Below are 26,936 nucleotides of genomic sequence, written 5' to 3'. Positions count from 1 at the left end.
GCAAGCTGTCCAACAAGTCCTTCTCAACAATAGGAAGTGCTCCACTTCGACAGCCTACTTAGCAAAGTGGAAGAGGTTCTCTGCTCACGGGACTCAACAGACAGGCTTCCATCCAGGACATCTTGGAGTACCTGTTACATCTTCAGTAATCGGGCCTCACGTTCAATTTGCTGAGAGTGCATTTGGCAGAGATTTCAATGTTCCATCCCACAATTCAAGGGAAGTCAGTTTTTTCCAATGCCATGGTGACAAGATTTCTGAAGGGCCTTCTCCGCTTACATCCTGCAGTCCAAGAACCAGTTCCCTTGTGGGACTTAAACACGGTTCTGGTGGCTCTGATAGGGCCTCTATAAGAGCACCTTGCATCCTGTCTGCTGCCCCTTCTGGCTCAGAAAACCGTGTTCCTGATTGCCCTCACTTCGGCAAGAAGGGCGTGTGAGTTCCAGACCCAAATGGCTGAGCTACCTTACACTCATTTTTCTAAGGATAAGATAACACTGCAATCATCAGTTTCATCTGGAGCAGATGGTGTATTTACCTGTGTTTTCCCTAAGCTGCACTCTTCCTCAGAACAATAGCACCTTCATGCTCTGGCTGTCAGGCAGTATCTAGCCTTTTATCTAGACCGGACTAAACCATTTCGTGTTTCGTCTCGCCTGTTAGTGTCATATGCAGACCTCATGAAGGAGCAAGCGGTCTCTGCACAGACCATCTCTAGATGGATAACATCATGTATCAAGGCTGAGTATGAAAGAGCTTCCGCTATGCCTCCTCAGCGAATACAGACTCACTCCATGAGAGCTCAGGCAACATTGATAGCTTTCTTCAATGACATTTCCATACTGGACATTCACAGGACAGCCACATGGTTGTCATTACATGTTTATGGACCACTGTGCTATTACTGCATCTTCCAGAGTGGACACGGGCCTTGGAAGGGTGGTCTTGCGATCCGTACTGCGGTAGACTCCGAGCACCGCCTCTGGATTGGTCCCCTCACTACAGAAGGGATGTGGACAAATTGGAGAGAGTCCAGCAGAGGGCAATGAAAATGATTAGGGGGCTGGAGCACATGACTTACGAGGAGAGGCTGAGGGAACTGGGGTTACTTAGTCTTCAGAAGAGAAGAGTGAGGCGGGATTTGATAGCAGCCTTCAACTACCTGAAGAGGGGTTCCAAAGCGGATGGAGCTCGGCTGTTCTCAGTGGTGGCAGATGACAGAACAAGAAGCAGTAGTCTCAAGTTGCAGTGGGAGAGGTTTAGGTAGGATATTAGGAAACACTATTTCACGAGGAGGGTGGTGAAGCACTGGAATGGGTTACCTAGGGAGGTGGTAGAATGTCCATCCTTAGAGGTTTTTAAGGCCCGGCTTGACAAAGCCCTGCCTGGGATGATTTAGTTGGGGTTGGTCCTGCTTTGAGCAGGGGATTGGACTAGATGAGCTCCTGAGTTCTCTTGGAACCTTAATATTCTATGATTCTATTATTCTACTGTTTGTGAGTCACCTAAGTTGAATACACATCTGCATCTACTTGAAGAAGAAATGGTTACTTACTATAACTCTGGTTCTTCGAGGTGTGATGCAGACATGTGTTCTACGACCCACCCTCCATCCCCTCTGCATCAGAGTCTCTTCTCATGGGCTTTCAATGCAAAGGAACTGGGGGGATCGGGGCGGCACTGCCTCATATAGCCAGGGGTGGGGCCACAGCCATGAGGTGCGTGCACCGCCCCTCTATGGGTACTGGTAGGCAAAAGTCTCCGGCGCGCTGGGTGTGCATATACCTAAGTGGAACACACATCTGCATCACATTCCAAAGAACCTCAGTTACAGTAAGTAACCATTTCTTCCTTTATGCCCTTTTCCCAGAGCCAGGCAAATGCCACAAAACTGTGTAGCATTCATCTGTATTTCATTGATTGCACCTGGGGAGTTGAAAAGCAACGAGAGCTTGTACTAAACACCTTAAAGCTGCCATATATACTGTTCCACTTAACTTCTTCCACCCCAGGTACATAGAGGGAGCCTTTCAGGATGCATTTTGGGGGATGAATCATCTACTGGATGTGTTTGCTGAATAAATGAATCTGAGGTACAAAGAACCTGGGTAGAGATGTGGATCTGCAGGCCTTAGAAGCTTCCCAGTCATTTTTTCTGAGACTTTAGTCAGGAGGTAACATTTTCCTGCTAGACATCATGAACAGAATATTTCTGCATACAGTGTAACCGTGTGCTGCCTAGACAGCAGGAACTGCCGCTGTTAAGAATGGACATGTGTTTGGGAGCTTTCCTGTAGTTGAGAGTTTTATGTCAAAATGTTTTCAGTCCTCTCCATTAAATCCTGCTTATGGCTTTTTCATAGACTCGTAGAGTTTAATGCCAGAAGGGATCATCTAGTCTGATCTTCTTATTTCACAGGCCATTACATTTCACCCAGTTACCCCTGTACTGGGCCCAATAATTTGTGTTTCCCTAAAGCATATCTTCCAGAGAGGCATGCAGTCTTGTTTTGAAGACATTGAAAGATGGAGAATCCACCACTTCGCTTGAAGAAAAGGAGTACTTGTGGCACCTTAGAGACTAACAAATTTATCTGAACATAAGCTTTTGTGAGCTACAGCTCACTTCATCGGATACAGCTCACTTCATCAGATGCATACAGAGGCTGCATGCATCCGATGAAGTGAGCTGTAGCTCACGAAAGGTTATGCTCAAATAAATTTGTTAGTCTCTGAGGTGCCACAAATACTCCTTTTCTTTTTGCGGATACAGACTAACATGGCTGCTACTCTGAAACCTGTCACTTCGCTTGGTAGTTTGTTCCAGTAGTTAATCACCCTCGTTGTTAAAATGTGTGCCCAATTTCTAATTTGGATTTGTCTGGCTTTAGCTTCCATTGGTTCTTATTATGCCTTTCTCTGAAGAGCCCTTTAGTACTGTCAAGGTTCCTTCCCCACTCTGAACTCTAGGGTACAGATGTGGGGACCTGCATGAAAGACCCCCTAAGCTTATTCTTACCAGCTTAGGTTAGAAACTTCCCCAAGGTACAAACTTTGCCTTGTCCTTGAACCGTATGCTGCCACCACCAAGCGTCTTACACAAAGACCAGGGAAAGAGCCCACTTGGAGACGTCTTCCCCCAAAATATCCCCCCAAGCCCTACACCCCCGTTCCTGGGGAAGGCTTGATAAGAATCCTCACCAATTTGTACAGGTGAACACAGACCCAAACCGTTGGATCTTAACAATGAAAAATCAATCAGGTTCTTAAAAGAAGAATTTTAATTAAAGAAAAGGTAAAAGAATCACCTCTGTAAAATCAGGATGGTAAATACCTTACAGGGTAATCAGATTCAAAACATAGAGAATCCCTCTAGGCAAAACCTTAAGTTACAAAAAGACACAAAAGCAGGAATATACATTCCATTCAGCACAGCTTATTTTACCAGCCATTAAACAAAAGGAAATCTAACGCATTTCTAGCTAGATTACTTACTAACTAACAGGGGTTATGAGGCTGCATTTCTGATCTGTTCCCGGCAAAAGCATCACACAGACAGAGAAACCCTTTGTGACCCCCCCCTCCAGATTTGAAAGTATCTTGTCCTCTCATTGGTCATTTTGGGTCAGGTGCCAGCTAGGTTACCTTTGCTTCTTAACCCTTTACAGATGAAAGGGTTTTGCCTCTGGCCAGGAGGGATTTTATAGCACTGTATACAGACAGGTGGTTACCCTTCCCTTGATATTTATGACAAGTACCTAGTATTTTCTCCCCTGGAAAATACTCATGTACTGCAATCAAGCACCTCTCAATCTTCTTTTTGATAAACTAAACAGATTGAGCTGTGTGTAACTAGAGTGCTGCTTCCTTGCAAGCGTGTCAGCAAGCGGGAGATTACTGTAGAGTTCATTATGTGTGGCAAGAAAAGCCATTTTATATAATGGGATGTGTGACCCAACCTGTGGAACAGTTGCACTGGTATAAGGTAGCCATGGAAACACAGGGCCTGACTCACCAGCGTAACTTCACTTCAGTGGAGTTACTCCAGATTCTCACCAGTGTGAGAGAAAATTCAGACTCTGCAGAAAAGGCATGTTACAGACGCACGTCTGTGCGCACACATGCATACATGCGCACACAGCATGTCTCACTGCTGTAATTTAGGTCTTAGCATGCTCTTTGCATGTACATTCCATCAGTGGTTATGTGGTACATGCTCTGTGTGGCCATGAAAAATAACTGAAGCATCACTTTGTCTTCAAATCACCATGCACACATGATGCTGTATAAATACTAATCTCAGCAACCACTGGGTGGGGACTTGGCAAATGGATGGGCCATTGGAGCTGAAAACGTCAGCGAAAGACAGGATTTGGAGTTAGAATATGGCTGCTGGTGGCCACCTCACCTGGCCAGTTGCTAAATGGCACAGATTTAAAAGAGTCCATGCAGCACACCAATGTCTAAAATAAAGTAACAGCACAATGAGGATTAGGGTGTAAAAATCTAGATCAAGAGAAAAAATGTTTCTGAAGCCATCAAGGGATATGTGTGTGGTGGTGGTGACGTAGTACTTTATTAACGATAAGTAAGGCTTAGTCACAGGTATTTCTAGTAAAAGTCACGGACAGGTCATGGGCAGTAAACAAAAATGACCTTTCCGTGACTTTTACTATATACCTCTGACTAAAACTTGGGGGAGAGGGGCTGCCTGGGGGCACTGCGGGTGCGGGGGGAGAGTGGCCCGGGTGCTTATTGGGGGGAGGGATGGCGGCGCACAGCCCGGGACCCCCGCTGGTACTGGGGACGGGGGTTGGTGGGGCCAGCAGGCTCCCTACCTGTCTCTGCACCTCCCCTTCCCCCCCCCCAGCAGCAGCAAAGTTTGGGTGTGGGAGGGGGTTGGGGCATAGGATGAGGTGAGGAGGGCTCTGGACGGCGCTTACATGGGGGGGCTCCCCAGAAGCAGATACATCCTCCTCACTCAGCTCCTAGACGAAGGTGTGGCCAGGCAGCTCTGTGTGCTGCCTCCACCCAGAGCGCTGGCTTCACAGCTCTATTGGCCGGGAACCACGGCCAATGGGAGCTGTGGGGGCAGTGCCTGCAGGCCTGAGCTGCCCCTGACCCAGGCACACCAGCCGCTGCAGAAGTCACAAAGGTCACGGAAAGTCATGGAATCTGTGACATCCGTGACCTCAGTCACAAACTCGCAGCCTTAACGATAAGGCATAGGGAGAGTAACCACCATGAATCAAGCTAACGAGATGAGGAGTAAGCAGATAATAACCCCCCACACCTTCTTCTGAGCCCCGTGGCATTGAAGGAGCATTGGGGTGCAACCCTGCTGTAGTTTGCCTTGATGATGGTGCATCATTATGCCCTAGAGAGCAAACCATGAGCTTTATCTCCCCAAGGGTTATTTATTCACAGAGCAGCTCCTTAGTTGCTCTCTGTTAATGAAGTGGAGGGGTGGGCATGTTCTCATTGTGTTTTTCTCTCTGCTGCCCAGGGAGACCCAACAAACGGATCGTGGGGACAATGCAAGGTGGAGACACAGAGGATGATGTAAGTAGGAAAAGATCTTGTGTGGGCTGCAGGGCATCTTGGCCTGTCCATCACTGATGGAGCTTTGCAGTGACAGACCTGCTACCACAGCACTAGATGGCAGTGTTCCCCTGACAAATCTTCATCACACAGGCATTCTCCCCCCATTTCCTTTCTCATCCTCACCTTACACACCCCCACACCCTCTCTCTCCTGCATGTTGTTTCCCTGTTTTCTTTATTTAGCCTGTTTAGTCTCTGTTACTTCTCCATTGCCCTAACTCCATTCTGTACCTCATTAGTAATGACAGATCTCCTGTCTGTGCTAGAAACTCCTAGCCCCACCCATTTCTTTTCTGGCCAGCCATTGAGCCTGAGGCAACAGTGGGGTGCAGGGAGGGGTTGGGATTTTCGACAGAGTTGAGGGGATGTAGGCACATTCATTTAAATGGAAGCTGTGTCTCTGTATCCCTAGGCTGCTTTGAAAATCCCCCCATGGCTCTTTAAGACCCGAAAAATGGCTTGTTCTAGGGGGAGAAAGGAGTCTAACAATATTGCCCTCAAGCTACTGGAGGGTGACTGGAGGGGACTGTGCTGTGATTTTCTTCTCCCAGTCCTGCTACCCAGCCAGGAGATTGGATGGGGAGCTGCTTCTGCCTTCTACCCCCTGCTGTTGGAAGGGAGATGGGGCCAGGGAAGGGATGGTGAAGGCTGACCCTGGTGACTAGAGGCTAGACAGGCCATGCTAGGGATCAAAGCACCCCCACCTAAGACCCATCTGGGAGCAGGCAGACACTCTAGCTGCTCCACTCACCCCTTTAAGGTCTAGTTAGCTGGTGTCCTCCACCAGCGTGTCCTGTCAGCTGGGGCCCTGCCCTCTGCTGTCATTCTGCTGGTGAATGGCAGGATGGGCTCTGTGCAGTGCTGCTAGTCCAAGGTAGAGGGACCAGGCTGCTAATGGCAGGAAGCAGAGCCCTGTTGTCCAGAACCAGCAGTGGGGCTCTGCCTGCTCTGCCATTCGTAGATCTTCCTCTCAGCACTGCTCTGACTCACTCAGACTAAAGCTGGTATAAGGTTCTCAGAGGTGACATTTCTTTGCTATAAATATTTGGACTTTCCAAAAGCTTTTGGCAAAGCCCCTCCCCAGAGGCTGCTAAGGAAACCTGCCCAGTGTGAGAGGAAGGAGCTGTCATGAATCAGAAAGGGCCTACGAGAGAGTGAGAGAGAGAGAGCGCAAAGAGCAGGAACTAATGGTGAATTATCAGCCTGGCAAAGATTAACAGTGGGAGCCTCAGGGTTCAGGACTTGGAGCAGTAGGATTGAATCTCACAGGACCCACAGACTTGCCCCTGTGATCCATGCATTTGTGACCTCTAGGCTTGGTTACTGCATCCCAGTATCCCCAGGAATGAAGTGACATGCCCTGACAAAGCTCTAACTAGCACGAAATGCAGTAGACCACCTGCTTAGCAGCACAGCTCTAGTAAGCATAATGTCCTGGCACACCACATTGGTTCTCCATTGAACAGTTTGGTTCAAGGTCTCAGTCCTGCCATTCAAAGCCCCCCTATGGTATTGGCTCTGTCTACCTAAGAGACACCTCTCCCTCCATGACCAGGATCTCAGGCACAGGAGTGTGGGTGACAGAATTTAAAATGGGGTGGGACCTACACTGTGGAACTCACTGCCCCCAGAGACAGGAATGACTGGGGACCTCCCAACATTCACAGCTGAATGCAAAATGCATCTCTGCTATGGCTTCCCCACAGAAGGTCTGTCCCCTGTCCCCAACACACCCCAACCAAACTGAGCTATACAAGCAGTCTCTCCTGCCAGCAGAGGAGAAGGGAGAAGGGTTATCCCTTTTCGAGGCGTGTTTGATAGCTTTGGGGATGCTTAGATACTGTGATGATGAGGGAGTCTGAGGCCATAGCTATACAGACCAGCTCCCAGTGTTGTTTCTGCTCAGGGCCCAGTAGAGTGAAGTGCCTCACATTCTGTCTAGGCAGGAATTCACCAGGCCTTGCTCCACGATTCGCTTCTGGCTTGAATTGGTTTGTTTAAATTCATTTTTCTGCCTCCTGGGGAATGACTCGTTCTCTGTGTTTGGGCCAGAGACACCCACATTCCTGTGCAGGATGCTGGCAGGTGACAAGTTCCCTGAATACCTTGTCTCCAACCAGTCCCTGTCTGGCTGTCTGAGGAGTACAAACTCTCTCTGGTACCAGCAGTATCCAGGGAAGGAAGCGTAATTATCTCCAGGCATAGGGCATGGATGTGTGAGCTGGATACCTCACCTCACTTACAGCCACTCACTGTGAGGCAGCTCTTGGGAGCTGAGTGAGCTTTGGTGCGGGCCTGTTGCTGCAGCAGGGAGAACGCAGGAGCCATCTAAAGAGAGAGCCCTCTCACAGCATGCTGGGGGCTAGGACTCCTTGGGCTGCTTCTCAGTTAGTATCTGGGGCTGCAGCTGCTTGGGAAAGCTCTCTGCCGCATCACTGCAGTGTCTGATTTATCCTCACAGCCCCCCAGGAGGGAGAGACATAGCAGCCCCATTTTAGAGGGGGAGGGATACTGGGGCACAGAGAAGGGCAGTGACAGGTCAGTGCCAGAGTTGGGAGTAGAACCTGGGTCTGCTGAGTCCCAAGCCAGTGCCTCAGCCCTAAAACAAGTCTTCCTTCTCCCATAAAGCTTGCAAAGCCCCTCCCAGCCCATTGCCCACAAGAGCAAGTTTTCCTCCAGGCACCCTGTGGGGTCCAGATCCCTTCAGCGGGGGAAGGGTGCTGATCACTGCATGACTGTCAGGGACTGGGGCGTGGGCATCAGATCCAGTGCTTAGAGCCATAGGCATCAAGCCTGAGGAGTGTAGCCAAAGTCAATAGCCGGGGCCCAGTGCCTAGCGTCAAGCCAGACTCAATAACCAGGAACAGAGGCAGGAGCCAGGAATGATGCAGAGCGGGGCTCTGCCTTGTTAATTCCTAGTACTGCCTCCAGGCTGAAATGGAATGGCTGGACCAATCTGAGGCTATGGGAGGAGCTGCCAGGCATCTCTGCTTTAGAATCATAGAATCATAGAATATCAGGGTTGGAAGGGACCCCAGAAGGGCATCTAGTCCAACCCCCTGCTCAAAGCAGGACCAATTCCCAGTTAAATCATCCCAGCCAGGGCTTTGTCAAGCCTGACCTTAAAAACCTCTAAGGAAGGAGATTCTACCACCTCCCTAGGTAACGCATTCCAGTGTTTCACCACCCTCTTAGTGAAAAAGTTTTTCCTAATATCCAATCTAAACCTCCCCCACTGCAACTTGAGACCATTACTCCTCGTTCTGTCATCTGCTACCATTGAGAACAGTCTAGAGCCATCCTCTTTGGAACCCCCTTTCAGGTAGTTGAAAGCAGCTATCAAATCCCCCCTCATTCTTCTCTTCTGCAGGCTAAACAATCCCAGCTCCCTCAGCCTCTCCTCATAACTCATGTGTTCCAGTCCCCTAATCATTTTTGTTGCCCTTCGCTGGACTCTCTCCAATTTATCCACATCCTTCTTGAAGTGTGGGGCCCAAAACTGGACACAGTACTCCAGATGAGGCCTCACCAATGTCGAATAGAGGGGAACGATCACGTCCCTCGATCTGCTCGCTATGCCCCTACTTATACATCCCAAAATGCCATTGGCCTTCTTGGCAACAAGGGCACACTGCTGACTCATATCCAGCTTCTCGTCCACTGTCACCCCTAGGTCCTTTTCTGCAGAACTGCTGCCTAGCCATTCGGTCCCTAGTCTGTAGCTGTGCATTGGGTTCTTCCGTCCTAAGTGCAGGACCCTGCACTTATCCTTATTGAACCTCATCAGATTCCTTTTGGCCCAATCTTCCAATTGGTCTAGGTCCTTCTGTATCCTATCCCTCCCCTCCAGCGTGTCTACCACTCCTCCCAGTTTAGTATCATCCGCAAATTTGCTGAGAGTGCAATCCACACCATCCTCCAGATCATTTATGAAGATATTGAATAAAACCGGCCCCAGGACCGACCCTTGGGGCACTCCACTTGATACCGGCTGCCAACTAGACATGGAGCCATTGATCACTACCCGTTGAGCCCGACAATTTAGCCAGCTTTCTACCCACCTTATAGTGCAGCACTTTGAGCAGCACTTTCCGCATGATGGGTTTCCCAGGACATATGGTGTGCTGGCCATGGCTCTGCCAAAGCTGGCTGGTGGGAGCACCGCCCAGCCACAGACCTGGGTTCAAGACTCACAAGTCCTCCTCCAGACTGGAAGGTGTATTTTGTCTTTGTTTACCTTCTTCTGCTCCAGCCTGTGCTGGCCAGAGCCAAGCTATGGCTCCCTCCATGGACTCTTGGCCTGAGCCAGGACAGGGATGCTGCCTAGCCCCTCAAGCCAGGCACCCGCACGGCTGCTTTCTCTCATTCTCGCTCTCTCCTGTCTCCACTCCCTTTTGTCCTTCTCTCATCTTTCTGTTTGTAGCCACTCCAGACAGAATAGGGGAGGCCAGGACGACTGGTGCCTGTTTCCGCCCACCCCACTCCACCTATTGGTACCTGTCAGGTCCCAGCAGCCACCCAGGCGTGGAGCTCAAGAGATCTCAGTCCAGTAGCTCTCAGCAGTAGCTGCTTCAGCTCCTCCTGGAGCAGCACCCCAGCAGGTACCAGAGCTCAGCCACAACTACGTGACTCTACCAGGGACAGACCCTCAACCAGAAATGGGTCAAAATATAGAGAAGGAAACCCAAGGAAGGGAAGGGTTAAACCTACTAAGGGAGAGAACCAGACCACAGAGTAGGGCAGGCTGGGGGGAGAACACAGCGAAGGGACAGAGCTGGCGAGAGCTGTACACTGGAGCCAGTGGCTGTGCCCCCGGCCTCCCAGCCTGCTTTGCTTGTGTATCACACAATCATAGAATATCAGGGTTGGAAGAGACCTCAGGAGGTCATCTAGTCCAATCCCCTGCTCAAAGCAGGACCAACCCCAACTAAATCATCCCAGCCAGGGCTTTGTCAAGCTGGGCCTTAAAAACCTCAAAGGAAGGAGATTCCACCACCTCCCTAGGTAACCCATTCCAGTGCTTCACCACCCTCCTAGTGAAGTAGTTTTTCGTAATATCCTACCTAAACCTCCCCTACTGCAACTTGAGACCATTACTCCTTGTTCTGTCATCTGCCACCACTGAGAACAGCCGAGCTCCATCCTCTTTGGAACCCCCCTTCAGGTAGTTGAAGGCTGCTATCAACTCCCCATACGCATTGCCTTCAGGGCAGGGTCTGGGTTTCCCTTCCAGCACCCAACCCAGCGGGGCAGCTACCGTAATAATGATAATCATCCTCACGGGGCTTGGCTACCTCGGCCTGTGCCAGGGCAGGGCACCTCCTGTGGCAGCTGAGCTGTGTGCTGCGAGAGCAGAGACACGACCTCGGGGTTGGTGAGCTGCTTCCTGAGCCTGTAGCTCTGGCTGAGCTGCTCCTGGGACCAGGCGCACTGGGGGCTGCTGCAGGGGCAGAGAAGGAAGATGGGTTCCAAGAAGCTGCCTGCTGCCCCAGGCCAACATCTTTGCAGTGGGGAGCAAAGTGAGCCCAGGGCTGGTTTCCTTACCCATCTGCTCCTCTCCTCTGTCCCCGCCCTGTCTCCCTCAACCAGTCTGGGATGCCCCTTTCAGGGAGAAGCTCTATTCTCTTCCAGGGAGCCTGGCTCCTGGCAGACAGTCATGCAGGACAGCCTGCAGACCTCTAGCACTGGTGAGCAGCACGTCTCTGGGCACCATTGCCCTGTGCATGCTGTTTGGAGTTGGCTTTCCAGGTCCTGTCCATGTTCCCAGCAACCCTTCCTGTAGCATCGCGCTTTGCAGTACCGCTCAGACATTGTGCACAGCACCCTCAGCTGTGAGCAGCTTCCACTGCTGCCTCCTTTCCTTGCTCTCACTTCGGTTGCATTCTGTTTGCTTTTCTTTTTAATGTTTTTCCCTTCTCCATCTCCCATTGTTCTCTCCACTGTCGGTCTCCAAGGCGGGATCAGCCCAAGCCGAACCAGGTAAACACAAGACCTCCAGCACGAAGGCACAGGTGGGTTTGTCTCCTGTGGTTCCTTTCGTCACCCTTATCCTAGGGCACTCCACAGTTCCCTCTATGGTCCTGCTGTCCCCCTGGATTCAGCAGCGGTAAAGAAGTCCATTGTCAGCATCCCACTGGGGGCCTGGAAAGGAGGTCTTCAGCGGCATGGGTGGAGCAGCCACTGCCTAGCAAAGTGGGAGATTGCTGCTGAAAGCTGTGTAGTGTCTTTAGTTCCCTCCGGTGGTGAGGGCTCCAGTCTCCGATCATTTCTGAATCAGCAGCTCCAGCCTGTGCTGTTGGCTCAGTAATGAAGCCATATACTGTTACTACTCCCTATGCCAGATCCAAAACTGGACCCCACCCCACTGTGTGTTTCTTGGTAACTGGGTCATTATCTCAGGATGGAGGGATGTGGTTCTGGTTAATTTCAGCATGGGCAGGGAACCTGACTGCAGTTCTTCTCAGAAGAGGGTGATGTGCAGGTTTCCCCCCTGCCATGTTTCTGGGCACACAGAAGACATGTACATTGCAGGCTTTGTACGTTTTGGCCATTGAGGATAGCACTGGTTTGAGAAGGGACTGGCCATGAATTCAGTACCCACTGCTTTCTTACAGGAGGAGTCGGAGGATAGTGAGATTGACCTGGATGATGATGAAGATGATGATGAGGATGACATTGAAGATGACAGCATGGAAATCTCTCCCAGCAAGGCCAATCGCCGGGCCAGGAAGCCAGAGCCACTGGAGGAGAGTGATAATGACTTCTGACTCTCCTTCCGAGGTGGAACCACTCAACATCTTGAGATGAAAACTTCAGACAGCGCAAGGCTTGGGAATGTAACACACTGCTGGTCCTGCAGGTATTTTATATCGGAATGAAATTTGGAGTTGATAAATAATAAAGCTATTTTCATAGTGACAGTTAAACTTTAATTGCCAATCTTCTTCCCTGCTCGTCTTTCCCAAAGTTTGACTCATTCTGATGATAATTAAAAGTGATGTCATATTAAAAACTTGTTTACTTAACCTCTTGGAAAGTGGGATTGTATCTGAGCATTAGAACTAGGGCTCCAAGCTTTGAAAACCACTACCAAATGGTCGTTTTGGCCTTGTCTACACACAAACCTCTACAAGTGTAACTAAAACTGGTTACAACTGACGTAAAACCCTTGTGTGGGTACATTTGAATTGATTTAAACCTGCTTTATATTGATTTAGCCAAAACTGATGCCTTACCAAATTAAGGGCTTGTTACCACACAGAGGCGCACCAGTTTAACTACAGGTGTGATATTAAACTGATAGAGGTAAGCCGTTGCAGAACACTGTGTGGATGCTGTTATATTGGCATAAACCCATCTTATATCAGTAATTTATCTTAAATGTCTCAGGAAACGGGTTAAGCAAAACTACAATAATCCACTCTTGAACCACCGTCACGGGGCTTTGCAGCAGTTGAACCAAATCACCATAAGCATCAGCCCTTTAGTTAAAGTCCTGAGCCTATATGTAGACCAGGCTGTAGTCTCTTGCAATGAGTGCAGTCAAATATGTCCAAAGTTTGTCTAACTGTCTAAGGGTTTGCCTTCATTGCAATGCGTGCCTTACAGGACCTTCCTTCTTTGGATGTTTTTTGCATGATACCTTCCGATACGACAACTGGGTAGAGATTCTCTTCCATAAACAAGTCTAAAAAGCCACAGAAGTCTATTGTACTATCAAATGCTGCTGTCCTCTTGCGTGCTATACAAGTTGTGTTGTTTATATAGATTCCCGTGTTTCAGAAATACATGTATTTTCCGCATTGATTCATATCATCTTTTTTATTGAGAAGTTTTAGTAGATTAGGCAGGCGCAATTCTTGTTGAGAAACCATGTAGGTTAGAGAAAGCTCAAGTGCATTCACTTCATGTGTCAGTTATATCTGCCTCACTTGCTTGTCAGCGCTGCTGTAGAATGTCATAGCTTCACAGGAGCAGACATTACTGCTTGATGAGAGCACTTCACCTTGGCGCTTGCTCATCAGGACAGTTGAGTGGCCCAGTTTTGTTCCCATATTGCTGGCACCCTGCTGGCCTGACATGTTCTACATCTGGAAATCTGCCCTTGTTTACCCTACATCTGCATTACAAATGTGCATCTAACCCTCTTCATTATTAGTACTGCAGGAAGGCAGGAACATTAAGTAGTTCAAGGTGAATTTCTTCATGCCACCCATCTCAGCCATTCCTTTCACACCAGTATGGTGCCAGTCAGTAGAGCAAGGAGGCTGAAGTCTAACTTTATGTTGGTGCACAGGGAACCATCTTTTTTATTCAGTGTTTGTACAGCACCTAGTACAGTGGGGTCTTGGTCCATGATGAGAGCTCCTAGGTGCTACGGTAACACAAATCAATACCAATAATATCGCAACTCACCTAGATTTTAAAGACTCACCATAACTGGGATTGCTAGGAGACCTGTTTGCCTTATTGTACATCCAGTAAGTTAAAGCGAGTTTTGCCACTTGCTTCAAAGAGAACAGAGAGCCCTCTGCCTTTCTGCTGTGTGATTCCATGGGTGCTAGCTAGCTGTGAACTGTCAGGGGGGCCTACGCTCCACAATCCGTCATGGAATCCCAGCACCATTCCAGCGGTTAGCAGGGGACCTGCGCTCTACCTCCACTTCCAACCCTAGTTACCTATTCTGCCGGGAATCCGCTGTGCACTGAGAGAGGCAGAAGCCATTGCTTCCACTACCCCCACCTATCAAAACTGAGGTCGCACCCCAGACTGAGAGTTGCTGCTCATAAAATCAAGCCTGGTCCCTGTGCTGGGGTGCTGTTAGTTACATTTCCCATGTGTTATTGTCTGCCTTGTAACTGAATCAGACAGAGTCAAACATATTCTGTGTACGAACACAGAGCACAGTACTGCCACCTAGCACCGTCCATATAGAGCTTCAGCCAAACAAGGCTGCAGTTTGTAGGCTAACATACTGCATCCAGCCTGGACAAAACGCCCTTTGAAGGCTCCAGGAAGGGCCCTTAAGAGCACTCAGTGGATTTGCCGCAAAAAAGCTTTTTTTAAAAAAAGCTGTTGCAGAAATCACTGACTCCACTCACGCCTTAGCGTCATGGCGCTGGGAATTCACAGCTCATGGGGCTCAATTCACCACCGCCTGCCCCTTGTGAAGCCATTTACACATGTGCAAAGGGAATGCGGCATGGGTTTGAAATGCTCCTACCGCTGTGCGGCTTCCTGATGTGGACAGCCACTTCGCCCAGGTGTCAATTATGGCACAAAGTGCAACTCAGTGAGGAGTCAGGCCCATTCATGCCAAACTGCTGCCAAGGAACAGCTCCCATTGTGGCAGGTGGCCCTAGTATCCTGCTGACCCCTAAGTGCAAGACCCCCCATAGATTAGGGCATAGGGTCTGAGCTCAGTGCATCTAAAGACACACACGCATGCAATGCCTCCAGTAGATGAGGTTTGGTAGCACATCTGCTGCCCCTGGGCAAATACCATCTGGGGCCTGGGGAGAGACAGGCATGAAAGGGAAGCCATTACAGCAGACATTTGCTTAGCCAACCCCCTTTTACCTGAAATACGCATCTGGTGGATAATGAGTAAATTCCCCCCCCAGTGAATCATTTGCATGGAAAGCTGCCTGTTTAGCTAAACACATTTCATTCCCTTGTGCTGTTTGGATAAACAGGGGTTTGCTGAGCTCAGTGCTGGGAACACTGATCAACTGTACAGGCCTTCACTGGTGAACTCTGCTCTGAAGGCTGGAGGAGACAGGCTACAGGGCTTGTTTGTGGTAGGTCAGAGCAGAGATTTAAAAAAAAACCCAACACCCGCGCCTCTGTGTTTGCTGCTAAGTAAGTGGAGGTGAGTGCGGCCGAGGCCTGTGCTATTGCTAACCACCAGTCATGCGTGACAGGCCACTGTAGTCAGAGTAGGTGCATCCAGCTCTTCAAAGGGGAAGTGGAGGGCTGAGGTCAGGTGGTGTCTCCAGGAGCAGGCTGGATCTACAGGGGTCCCCAGTAAGATAGCCGTTTGACCAGCAAGCACCACACAGTAACAAGGGCTAGGTCCTATTTTAAATATGGGGAAACCTATGGTGGCTCAGACCTCCTTCCCCCGCTGTGGGATTGACAAAGGCTGTGTAGTGATGACCAGCTGGAACAGCGTCTCATCGGGGCTCCCTGCCTAGTTGTATGCAGCTTACCCAGCAAGGGCTCACTGGAGAATGGGTAGCGCCTGAGCTGTGGATGCAGCCTGGGGTAATTCTCATTGCTCCAGGTGCCAGTTCTTAAGACAGAAAAAGAAAAGTTCCTCCTGGAGCTGAACTGTTGTATAGCCCCTGGGAACACTGCAGGCCAGCCTCTGATCTCAGCTTAGCGCTGGCACCCATATAAAGCCTAGCTGACTGCATTGACGCTGTGTTTACGCCAGTGGAACTGAATTCACAGTGGCCTACTGCTTTAAATGAAGCATTTTTGTCTCCATGTTCATTCCTAGCTTTGGCTCAGGCTTATGCAGAGAGCAAGGTGCCCTGAACAGCGTGCCACTCAGCATGGACTGACTGACCCAGGCCCCAGTGCTGCACACTGCAGCCAAAAAACATCTGCACAGCTGATTCAGTGAAACCAGGTGGGTGAGATACGAGCCACTCCCAGGATCTGAAGCAGAGCTCTGTGTACACTCAAAAGCTTGGCTCTCTCCCCGACTAAAGTTGGGCCAATACAAGCTATCACCCACCTTATCATGGTAATATCATATATGCCTGAGGGCATTCTGCGCCAAAAAATTAAAAATTCTGCATCAAAAAATTAAAAATTCTGAGCACAGTGTTTTAAAATTCTGCAAATTTTATTTGTCAAATAAACGTGTAGGCTCCAGCATAGCATTGGGGAGCACAGGCCACTGGCTGCATAGAGATGAGAGATCACTCTGCAGCTCCCCTGCCCCCCGGGAAACAGACTCAGCAGTGAGGTTGCACCCAACCCTGGCACAGGGCAAGAACCGGCCCTGCCCCAGAGACACCCCAGTGCCCTGCCCCTCCGTGCCAGGTGCACAAGGTGTGGGCAGTAAGGCTCAGCAAGGCAGGATCCAAAGGTGGAGGGGCTTAATGTGGGGGGATCCAGGTGTAGGTTGAAAAGATTCTGGGGTGGTGGCTTAGTGGGGAAATCCAGATGCAGGAGGGATCTGGCTTCACAGGGGCTTGTTGCGGGGTTCTGGATACAACAGTAATGGGACTCTGCAGGGCGGGGGGTCTAAGTGAAGACGGTTGGGGCTCAGCAGGGGAAAGGGGGTCTGGGTGTCCAGATGCTGGGGGAGTAGGGCTCAGTTGGGTGGGGCTCCAGGTGCAGCTGGTTGGGGGCTCGGGGCGGGGGGGCTCATCGGGTGGTCAAGGTGCAGAGGGAGTGGGGTTTAGGGGGTTGGGCGCAGGGGGGCTGAGGCTCAGTGGAAGGGTTTGGGTAGGAGGGGGTCTGGTTGCACGGGGGTTGGGCAGGTGGGGGAGCATCTCCCTGTACAAAGATCCCTCACCCTGCAGCTGAGGAGCGATGGGTGCAGGAAGCGCAGGGGGGTGGGGAGTTTGCAGAGCTTCCTACAGCCAGGGCAGAAATCTGGGAGTGAGTCTGACATGGCCCTGAATGCCATTTAGGGGAAGAGGAAGACCCATCCTCCCCAGCCCAGCTGTGACCAGCAGCTGAGCCCAGCGTAAGGTAGGAGCGACCAGATGGGTCTTCCCCGGTCCTGCCCCATGCCCCACAGTGATTTACCTCTCTCCTGGCTGCCCTGGGCACCCGAAACATCCTGCTTGGGGAGGGTCGCATGACCGCTCTTGTGGCTTTCCTTTGCTTCCCCGTCAGAAAGTCATTTTTCTGCAGGGAAGCAAAGAAATCTGCAGGGGCCATATGTTCTGTGCAGGTGCAGTGGCTCAGAATTCCCCCAGGAGTATAATATCCTGGGGCCAGCATGACAAACAGCCGATGATTTGGGGAGAGCCTTGCTGTCCTGCCCTGCCCTTTTGGAAGAAGGTTCCCCCAGCTGGGGAAGCTGAGACAGGGTATTCTCAGGGGAAAAAAAGTGTCCTGCTCCAGTTTGTTTTACTGGGAAATTCCAGGGCTGGGTGACCCAGCCTACAGCTCTTAGTTCCCAGCTGCCAAACTGCATCAAGCGCCATCTGCCTGTGGAGGGAGGCTCAGGCTCTCTGGCCCAGACCCTCAAAAGTGTTAGGGGCCTAAATACCTTTGAGGCTCCGGCCTCTGGCTAGAAGCCCCAGCCAGTAGCCTTGTGGTCTTAGCACGTTCTGCACTTTCCATTAGTTGGCGGGGGGCAGGGGTAACTAGGGAGGTTTGGCAAGTCCATGGGCCTTTTCATAAGGTGGCACCATGCTGGGCTTAGCTGCATCGTTCCCCCAGACACTCCCTGAAGGGAACCTGGATGTAAGTGTTTAGAAACGAACCCGTGGCGAGCTCGGGCCGCCTGGGCACAGTTATTGTTAGAGTCAGCATTTTCCTGCTGCTTTTCAGCCCATTTCTACTAGCAGCTTTTCTTTCCAACTGGCTGCTCGCTTGGGCCAGTCACTGACATGCCTCCAAGAGAAGCTGACCTCTGACCTGGGTGGGGACAGGGACAGAAATGTGGATCCACCCATGTTCAAGGCCTTGGGCAGGGCAGTATTAGCCCCAGCTGCTAATTTACCTCTCCGTTTTTTAATCCCTCCACACCTCGCCTGGAGCCAATGAGGCTGCATGACCAGGGGCCCCCAGCGCACAAAAGGCCAGACTGCTACTGGTCCAAATGGGTTAAATGTTGTGGGCTCAAAGAGCCAGGAGCAGCGTCAGACAACGTGTGACAGCTCCAGGCCAGGTTCTGGCATGGCTGGAGTGCTGCCCCGCAGCTCAGCGCTGCCCCAGGGCTCCCACACACCCTGCTCCTTATGGCTGTGGAGCCTTTGCACTGATGCAGTGGGTGGCTCCACCTCGTAGCACACGCTGTGCACAGCAGGGGAGTGCTGCCCCGCTCCTAGCAAGGCGGGACATGGCGTCCGACACACTAGAGAGGATGGAACCTACAATCCATCCCCCTTGAAATGCCCAAACAGCAGGCGCAGGAGGGCGGGTAAGAATGCTCACGTCATTGCTTCGGTTAGGAATCCGTTTATTTCAGAGCTTGGCACCTCATCCCACCGGTCACGCTCCTTGTTAGAATCTCGCTGCTGCATGGCTGGCAGGTGCGCCGCTCATGCCCTAGTCTGAGCAAGAGCACAGGCAGCTGTGGTGGAAGGCCCTGCAGCCTGGCTCTTAGCCCTGCTACAGGCATCGCCCCTTCCAGAGGGCTCACTGCATTGCTACAGCAACAGGCACAAACAAGAGCCTAGGAACCCTGGGCAGATACCTAGACCCAGCCACTCAGTGATATTTAGGCACCTAACGGCCACTGAAATCAATAAAGACCTTTATAAATCTGTCCCCTTGAGACTGGCATTACAAGTTCAGCCCTGCCAGCTGGCCACGCGCTGGGTTGTTCTCACTGGGCCCATTCTGCAGAGGGGGAAGCTGAGCCCCAGAGGTGCCATGGCTGGCCTAGGGTCACAGCATGTCAGCAGCAGACCAGCCAAGCAAGATCGCCTTCAGAAGGGCACAGAACATGGGGTCAGTTTGGATTAAAGATTTTGTTTCACGTGGCAAAACTTTGTGACTAGGAGCTCCCGGAAGCAGACGCCTAAACTGAACTGGGCAGGAACCATCCACTTTCCATGCACTTCATTTCCCAACCACCCTACAGTCACCTTCCCCTCCTTCAGCTCTTCTCCTCTCCTCTTTTCCCACTTGCTTGCTGGACAGCTGCAGCCCCCTCTGTGGGCTCATGCTAGACCATTAAACCTCTCGCTTTGCAGGGGCATAGACACTGAATGGTGAATGGTCAGTCTCCTGCCGAGCCCCAAGTCGCTCGCTGTTAGATGCCGCATGAGCACGGTGGTTTATTCGTTCTACAGGCCTGGAGGTACTCACAAGCCAAAGCTCCACGTGAGCTGATGGAAGCAAGAGGTTTCCTGTTAGAGACCCACTAAAGCAGGACACACCGACCATCATGGAACTTACTCCAGGAAATGTGGTGAACCTCGGGAGCAGAGATTTGCATGGCCCTGCCATGTACAACCCCAATGGGATTAAATAGCCATACAGCCTGAGGGCTGGGCAATAATGACTGGGGGGAAGCAGCTGCCTGGCAAGTTTCCGTGCAGTCCAGTCATAACTGTATAAATAATTCCCACCATCTGGCTCTGCGGGGGTCTCTCCGTGGTGGAAGCTCTGGGTGTACCTGTACATTGAGTGCCTCATGCTCACACATTTAGGTACACACAGCACCAGGCCCTACACACACCAGGCTGTGAGGTGGGGACATTCTGTCCTGGAGGGACCGTTTTAAAGGCATTGTATTTGTGCACAGTACTCTGGCCTCACATGACGGGTAGGAAGGAGGGCTCCTGGCAAGCCCTGCCCCTACTAAACCATTGAGGTAAGTCCTGCCAGTTGATGCACCAACTCCACTGTGCCATGAAGATCCCAGGACCAGCTCGGCAGTAGCAGGGCAGGAGGGTTTCTCAGTTACAGGGATAAGTGAGGTGGGACTAAATTGCTGGCACTGCGTCCCTCCCACCCCTTCCAACCACGTTCCCACTGCACCCGTCCTGCCTGCCTTTTAATGGTCCCGGCTGCAGCAAGCTCATTCCTTAGGCCCGGAGGCCGTTGGAACAACGGTGCCCTCATTCACCCGTGCTGCTAAGAGAGACACGTCCTTCTGCAGGAGCAGCCCCGGCGGCAGCTTTCGTTGGTGCCCCTAGGCCTCAGCACAGCTGGAGCAAGCACCTCCATCACCCCACGCAGCGCTCTGAGCCAGTCAGAGTCCGCGGGGGCGTTCCAGGCCCAGCAGGCCTCGATTGGCCGTGTGGGTCAAGCTGGGAAAGCGGCTCCCTGCGCTGCCGCACTCTGCTGCGGGGAACCCGCCAGCTGAGTTGACCCGGCACTATCATTAAAGTGAGTCTCTGCACCATCCCCTGCCCGTCGCGGACTCGCGCTGGCCGTTCCCGGTGCAGCCGGCCCTCACATCTCGACGATGCAGCGCGGAGAGTTTGTTCTGATGGCATCAGCAATCACCTTGGCGCCGGACTGGCCGATGCGATTCCCCTGCAGACTGGGAGAGGACAAGGGACAGGCATGACCTCAGCGAGCGCACAGCCGCACTAGTTCCCAGCACGGTCTGACCCCAGCGCAGGACTGCCCAGCTGGCAGGGGTACAGCCACACTGCGCACTAAGCCCCTGTCTGTGGGACTCGGTGTCCCCATGCCCACACTGCATTGTAAACCTGGGCTGACAGTTGCTGGAGCGAGGTCTCACAGTCATGCTCCACGGCCACCGTGCAGACCCCCTGGCTCGGGTCTGTGGGTTGAGCTGAGTGCACACTGAAAACTGACTGGGCTCACCACCCATCCCCACACAGGGTCCTAGGCGCCGAATCCTGAGCTCTTTCAGGCCTGAGTCAGACTGATCTGTGTGGGGACGGAAGGTGCTTGGGCTTAAACCTGAGTCAGAGCCTGGGCTCAGTGTGCAGTGTAGATGTGCCCCAGGGGGCTGGGAGACCCGTCCCCGCTGGTGTGACCTCACATACATGGTGTGTGCAAGCTCATGCCACACGGAGGCAGAGCAGCACCCTCTTCAAAATGGCATCCTGTTTGATACCAGCCCAAACCACATCCGGCTTTGGCTCAGGACCAGACGGGGGACAGCTTGGAAAAGCAGGAGTGTCTGGCATAACAGCAGGTGAAGGGGCTATGGCTGGGGCTCCCACAGGGCAGGAGAGGTCATCCAGTCCTGCAGGCACAAGGGCCCAGCGAGAGCAAGGGACGGTCGGGGAAGGAAAAACGCTGCCCCCCACTTCTGCTACCCTCAGCCTCCTGCGCCTCACCCTCCACCCCCATCTCCAGCTCCCCAAGTCAGCCCACCCAAGGAAAATCCCTCCCCCCACCGGCCTCGGGCTGGAAACGACATTCAGCCCACACATGCTGCATGAACTTTCAAGCCAAGCCCCCTTCCTTGTCCCTAGAGGCCCTGTACTGATGCCAGGGGCCTGGCGCAAGCTCCTGTTGGCCTGGGGAGCTTGCCCCCAATTCCAAGGCAGCTCTGGGCACTGAGCCCATCCAACAGCTGGGAGGCTGGAGTCCGTGGCCCAGCATCTGCCTGGGCATTGTTGGGGACACTGCCAAGAAGCAGTCGGTGAGGCCAGCCCAGGCCACGAGGGAGCTGGAGGGACCCAGGGGTTGGCACAGCACAGCCCTGTGGGGGTCCTGGGGAAGGTTTGGCTTTCAAGAGGGTTCCACACCTTGGTGACCCCATTAGCCCCCCCAGTGGTGTTTGGCAGGGACTTGGAGGCAGGGCTTCACGCCTCCTGTGGCATTTGGGCATTCCATTGTGAGGCGGCAGCCTGGGCCAGGTATGGGGTGGAGGAGTGGGTCTCACAAGTGACACTGTATGCTACCACAGAGGGACACTACAGCATAGCCGTCATGGTCCCAGAGGCAGGTGAGTTCACACTCTTTCCCTCGTCTCCGTCCATCTGCCAACCATGCCCGCATGTAGCTGGGCACTCAACTGCCACTCACTTGACATAGGTGAGGCCGTGGTTTCCGGTCAGAGCTGTGGCGATGCAGATAGCTCCATCCATGCCTAAGGAGTTCTCCTGGAGGCTGAAGGGAAGACAAAGACTCATCAAGAAGTGAGGCCCGGAGAAAGCATCGGGCAGAACTGTCAGGGTGGACTGATTTAAATCCAAGCAATTTAAAACACCAGTTGTATTCATGGATTTCAGTCAGAAAGCAGGAAACCTTGATTTACATCCTCGATTTTAATCTTGTTTTGCATTTTCACTTTTTAGTTATTTTCCTAAAGAAAGTTTGAGTCTCATTGGTTGGTACCATTACAGCTATTTTAATGTGCTAGATACATAAGATAAAAATTATCACTGTTTTGCAACTAAAACAAATTGTTTTATTAAACATCTGAACTGTTATCTGTAGTTAGTGAACTGAACCGATTGTTTCCAGTTAGTCCTGCAAGATTTTAGAACTAGTAGAGCTCGTCATTTTTATTCATAGATTGGAAAAAGAAAACAAGCTTTCCCGCTGTTCTAACTTCCAATCAGTTTCTTAACCTAGAATGAACTAGTCATTGAACCGAACTAGTTGACTAAACTCAAATGAAGAAAATGTTCTCTCTGCACCTGAAAAAAAGGGTGACTGCTGTCAACCTCCGGTTTCAGCTGCTTAGCCGCTATCTTCCAGTGACTTGTCTTTCTTAAAGACTTCGGCAGCAAATATATACTGCTTAATATATTTTTTATTTAATTTAAAGTGATTTTAACAGAATAGAGTAAGTTTAGGCCTTACTTTAATTTTAAATAGGCTTATTGTTAAAAATAAACCTGTATTTAATTAAAAAAATAAGGAAGTCTGATTTATTTTATCAGTTAAACCCTCTATTTTTATCCATACTGGGATATGTGTATTGACTTGGATTTCTTCCTCCTCTTCTCCCTGCCTGATTCCGTCCATGTCACAATAGAGGGTTAGTAACAATAGATGATTGTGACATCACAGCTGCTCCTTCGATGATGAAGTGTGATGGAACCATCTATCACTAGCAGTCAGATCAAAGGAAGCCAGTTAGGGCCAAAGCTGCTTTTTAGATACAGAAAAGATACATGACAGTTTGGAAGCATTTTGATGACTCGTTGTAGACAGTGCTGGTGGCGACACCTCTAGATAAGGTTGCCTGACACTTTCCATTATAAGACTCCATTTTCAATTATAACTTTGACCATTTGGATTGAAATTTCCCATGCTGGGCATCTGCCTCAGGCTGAATTTGTCTGGAACATTTCAGCAAACGCAGTTCAGCCATTTCCAAGACAGATTGAGGGGATTAGGTCCTATGCACAGAAAGAGACAGGGGTCCAGTGGCGGTGGGGGGAGGAAATAGTATGTGATCAGGTAATTAAAGCCTGTATCATGATGCATGCGCACAAGGGAGCCAAATTAAGATTGCACAGGGAACCTTCATTCAGGAACTTTCTAACTTTTGAGTGCTGGACTTTGCCACCTTTCCACCCTTTTACTATAGCTTTGAGAATGCAATTTATTTTTTTTAGCATTTGCCCCAGCATGGCAGCTACTTACTTCAGAACACGGAGACTGCGGTTGACCTTCAGTGCGTTGGCCATAGCTTTGGCTCCAGACACACCGATGGAGTTTCCTCTCAAGCTGCAGGGAAGCAGGAAATACAAAAGGGCGATTAGGACAAAGACCGCTGAAAGCTAATACAGGGATTCCATACAACCACAAAAAGAAATGGAGTATTTGTGGCACCTTAGAGACTAACCAATTTATTTGAGCATGAGCTTTCGTGAGCTCATGGTTAGTCTCTAAGGTGCCACAAGTACTCCTTTTCTTTTTGCAAATACAGACTAACACGGCTGTTACTCTGAAACCTGTCATACAATCACAGAAGGCAGGTTGAGGGACAGTGGGGGAGACAGAGCACATGCCAGTTGGCCTGGGACTTAAGACATGCTGGAACTGAGGGCTCCCAAAGGATTTCCAGCCTAATGAGCTGTTGGAGATGGACATGCTACAGAGCTGATGGATTTGTCTCCTGGAGGGGCCCGAGGAGAGGTAAGTCGCAGGGACTGCTTGGAGAAGGAGCGCAGCTGGGGAACACTTACTCCAAAGTTGTGAGGGTTCTGTTAACAACTAGGGCCTCTGCCAGGGCTTTGGCCCCGCCCACCCCGATCGAAGCCACCTGGAGGCTGCAAGAGAACAAGGAACGTTCAGTGCAATTCATGGCAAGCTATCCCAGCCGGCCTACGCCCGACAGACACTCATTACACTGAGCTGGCAAACCGGACCCAAGAAACCCAGGCTGTGGGGGCCAGCTTCACAAGCCAATGCCGTTCTCCTAGCACGTTGATCCTGCGGAGGAGCGTGGCAGCCCGAGGAGACAGGCCTGCCATGAGGGCATTGATCCAGCCGAGGATGTACTGATGAGCCGGGCAGACAGCAGCGCATTCTCTATTAAAACACTCGCCCCACCGAGTAACTCACCAATAAACGAAGAGGAAACTGTGTCTGGAGTCCAGCACAGACAGACACAACAGTCTCTGTGAGCTAATTGACTACAAAGCAGGGCTGACTCCCTGCTGCCGGGTGGGTGGCTGGCTCTCTGCAGGACATGGTGCTGAAGTACAGTGCGGCAGGTACCTATAGCCATCCCCTAGCAGCTAAGGACTTCTCTGTCCAATCAATTAGCAGCCTGCGGGAGCCCCGCTTCCTGTAGGACCTTGAGGCCAACTTTATTAGCTCTGGCGCATCAACTGGGGCAGGCCCAGCTAAATCCCAGCCATCTCTCTGCCTGTGACAACCCAACGGCAATGGAAGAGGGAGACATCTCCCCAGATTTCCAGTGGGCTCAGCCCCCAGGAGACATGGCTTAACCATTCACCCCCAGGCAATAGCTCGCCTTTGCTGTCCCGTGGCCACCCTTCCCTTCCCCGCTCACAAACACACCTCCTATCTCACTCTGGCACACTCATTACTACCATTCTAATGAGCAGGATCTAATGTCACTCTACGACCTGGCAGCCATGCACCCCCATACAGCATTGTGACCAGGGGGCATGGCCCTATCACTTTTTACGGGCCGCAAGGACGAGCAATGTGAGGAAGGGGACAGAGAGGAGTGAGCAGAGGGTGGGGTCTTGGGATGAAGGGGTGTGTGGGGGCTCAGGGAGAAGGGGTGGCACAGGGGTGGGGACACAGTTCAGTCACCAGTGGCCCCCCCCCATTTTAGGGAGCCCGTGCTCACTAGTCTGACTGGGAGCTCTTGCCTAGTGGGACAAGTGCAACTGTCTAGCTACCAAACTCTCCAGAAGTCCAGCGATTGGAGGACTATGAGGAGCTGGGGAGCACCAGGTTTTGTTTGCCTGGAGGATCTCGGTCCAGATGGGGCCAGCAGGCTGAGTGCCCCTGCTCTGCACACCACTACACATTTCACATACAGGGCATATCCCCCCCCCCCCGCCCCCGGCACCACGTGGACACTTACCAGAGGGTGGTGAGAGTGGTGTTCACCTTCAGAGCAGCAGCAAGGGCGATCATGCCTTCATCGCCAATAGCGTTCTCCTGCAAACTGAAACACAGCGTGTGCCACATGACAGCATATATGGCCCTTGTCCCCTAGAGCACATTCATGGGGAAATGGGTCACGCAGGCAACAGAGGTTCTGGGAGGAGGGTTAATGGCTCCTGACAGGGTCGGGACACAAGCTGGCTCCCCTGAGTGGTATGCTCCAAACTGCTGCGGCTTCCAGACGACACATGCAGACCACTGCCCCATGGTGAGATGGGGGTGTGCTGTTAGCCCGTGAAACTGCCCAGTGACAAGATCCAGCCGCTTGGAAATAAGGTGTATATTTTTAACATTGTGGTTAATTAGCCACTGGGACAACTGCCCAAGGGTTGTGGTGGATTCTCCATCACTAGCCATTTTTATATCAAGATTGCATGTCTTGCTAAAAGCTCTGCTCTGGGAATTATTGTGGGGCAGGTCTCTGGCCTGTGGGATACAGGAGGTCGGCCTAGGTGATCCCATCCCTTCTGGCCCTGGAGGTGGAGACGATGGAGCCCAGAGGGGCAGTGAACAGGTCTCTCTCAATAGGGTGAAATTCAGAGGGTGCCAGGCAGTGAGATATAAGGCAACAAAAATACCCAATACAGAGTGACCTGCTGTCCAAATATTAGGGGCTCTGTCAGTATATGCAAGTATCCCCCCCTCCCCGATGCAACGTTGTGGCATTACGACCCTCTCCTCCATCGCCCATGGGATGGCGGCAGCCCCCCCAGCCAGAACACCGAGCAGGCTGAGTGGCCACAAAGGAGGATGCTGCAGGACCCTGACTGCGTGGGTCACGAGCGGTTTATTGTGCGGAGGTGGGTGATGCTCCAGCAGGGCAGACCCAGGGTTGAGAAGAGCTGGCTGAGGGAGGGAGTGGGTCCCTGGAGGGACCTGCGGAACAAGTGAGCTCGGGAACCACTAGTCTAGGGTGTGCTTGCCGGGGCCCCCTGCTGGCTCTGGCTGGTCAGAGGTAAGTGATTAGGACACCGCGAAATGGGTGCATGTCCTGAATAGAACCCCCTTTGCCGGGGGAGCAAAGGCGCAAGAGCCCCCAGAGAATCTTCCTCAGCAGACAGCTGAGCCCACAAAAGGGCTGGTTCCCCTTGCTTGCCC

The 26,936-nt window shown here is 51.6% G+C and overlaps 2 protein-coding genes across 8 annotated transcripts in view; one reads left to right on the top strand and one right to left on the bottom strand.

Moving 5' to 3' along the window:
* CLUAP1 (clusterin associated protein 1) overlaps window positions 1-16,352 on the top strand; it is a 167,073-nt gene extending 150,721 nt beyond the window's left edge. Inside the window, exons 11-14 of one of the 4 annotated variants that reach the window (XR_012161187.1) lie at window positions 5,507-5,562; window positions 11,558-11,614; window positions 12,218-12,462; window positions 16,108-16,352. Coding sequence is in view for 3 of the 4 variants with exons in the window: in XM_073362813.1 (XP_073218914.1) it covers window positions 5,507-5,562; window positions 11,558-11,614; window positions 12,218-12,370 (266 nt within the window). In the remaining variant the exon portion in view is untranslated. Of the gene's footprint in view, window positions 1-5,506; window positions 5,563-11,557; window positions 11,615-12,217; window positions 12,629-16,107 lie in introns of those variants that run through there. The other 3 variants (XM_073362813.1, XM_073362812.1, XM_073362811.1) reach the window with 3 other exon arrangements.
* Window positions 16,353-18,739: 2,387 nt separating this feature from the next.
* The window catches only part of NLRC3 (NLR family CARD domain containing 3), a 73,613-nt gene continuing 65,416 nt past the window's right edge, over window positions 18,740-26,936 (bottom strand). For all 4 annotated transcript variants that reach the window (XM_073362807.1, XM_073362805.1, XM_073362806.1 and 1 more), the window contains 5 exons: window positions 25,756-25,839; window positions 24,377-24,460; window positions 23,832-23,915; window positions 22,260-22,343; window positions 18,740-20,793 (listed from right to left, as the gene is read on the bottom strand). In XM_073362807.1, coding sequence (XP_073218908.1) covers window positions 20,703-20,793; window positions 22,260-22,343; window positions 23,832-23,915; window positions 24,377-24,460; window positions 25,756-25,839 — 427 coding nt within the window. In that variant the 3' untranslated portion in view covers window positions 18,740-20,702. The remainder of the gene's footprint in view (window positions 20,794-22,259; window positions 22,344-23,831; window positions 23,916-24,376; window positions 24,461-25,755; window positions 25,840-26,936) is intronic.

The sequence above is a fragment of the Lepidochelys kempii genome, chromosome 10, assembly GCF_965140265.1.
Source record: "Lepidochelys kempii isolate rLepKem1 chromosome 10, rLepKem1.hap2, whole genome shotgun sequence".
NCBI lineage: Eukaryota > Metazoa > Chordata > Testudines > Cheloniidae > Lepidochelys > Lepidochelys kempii.
Note: the sequence above shows the minus strand (reverse complement) of the source record. Positions and strands in the feature narration are given on the sequence as shown.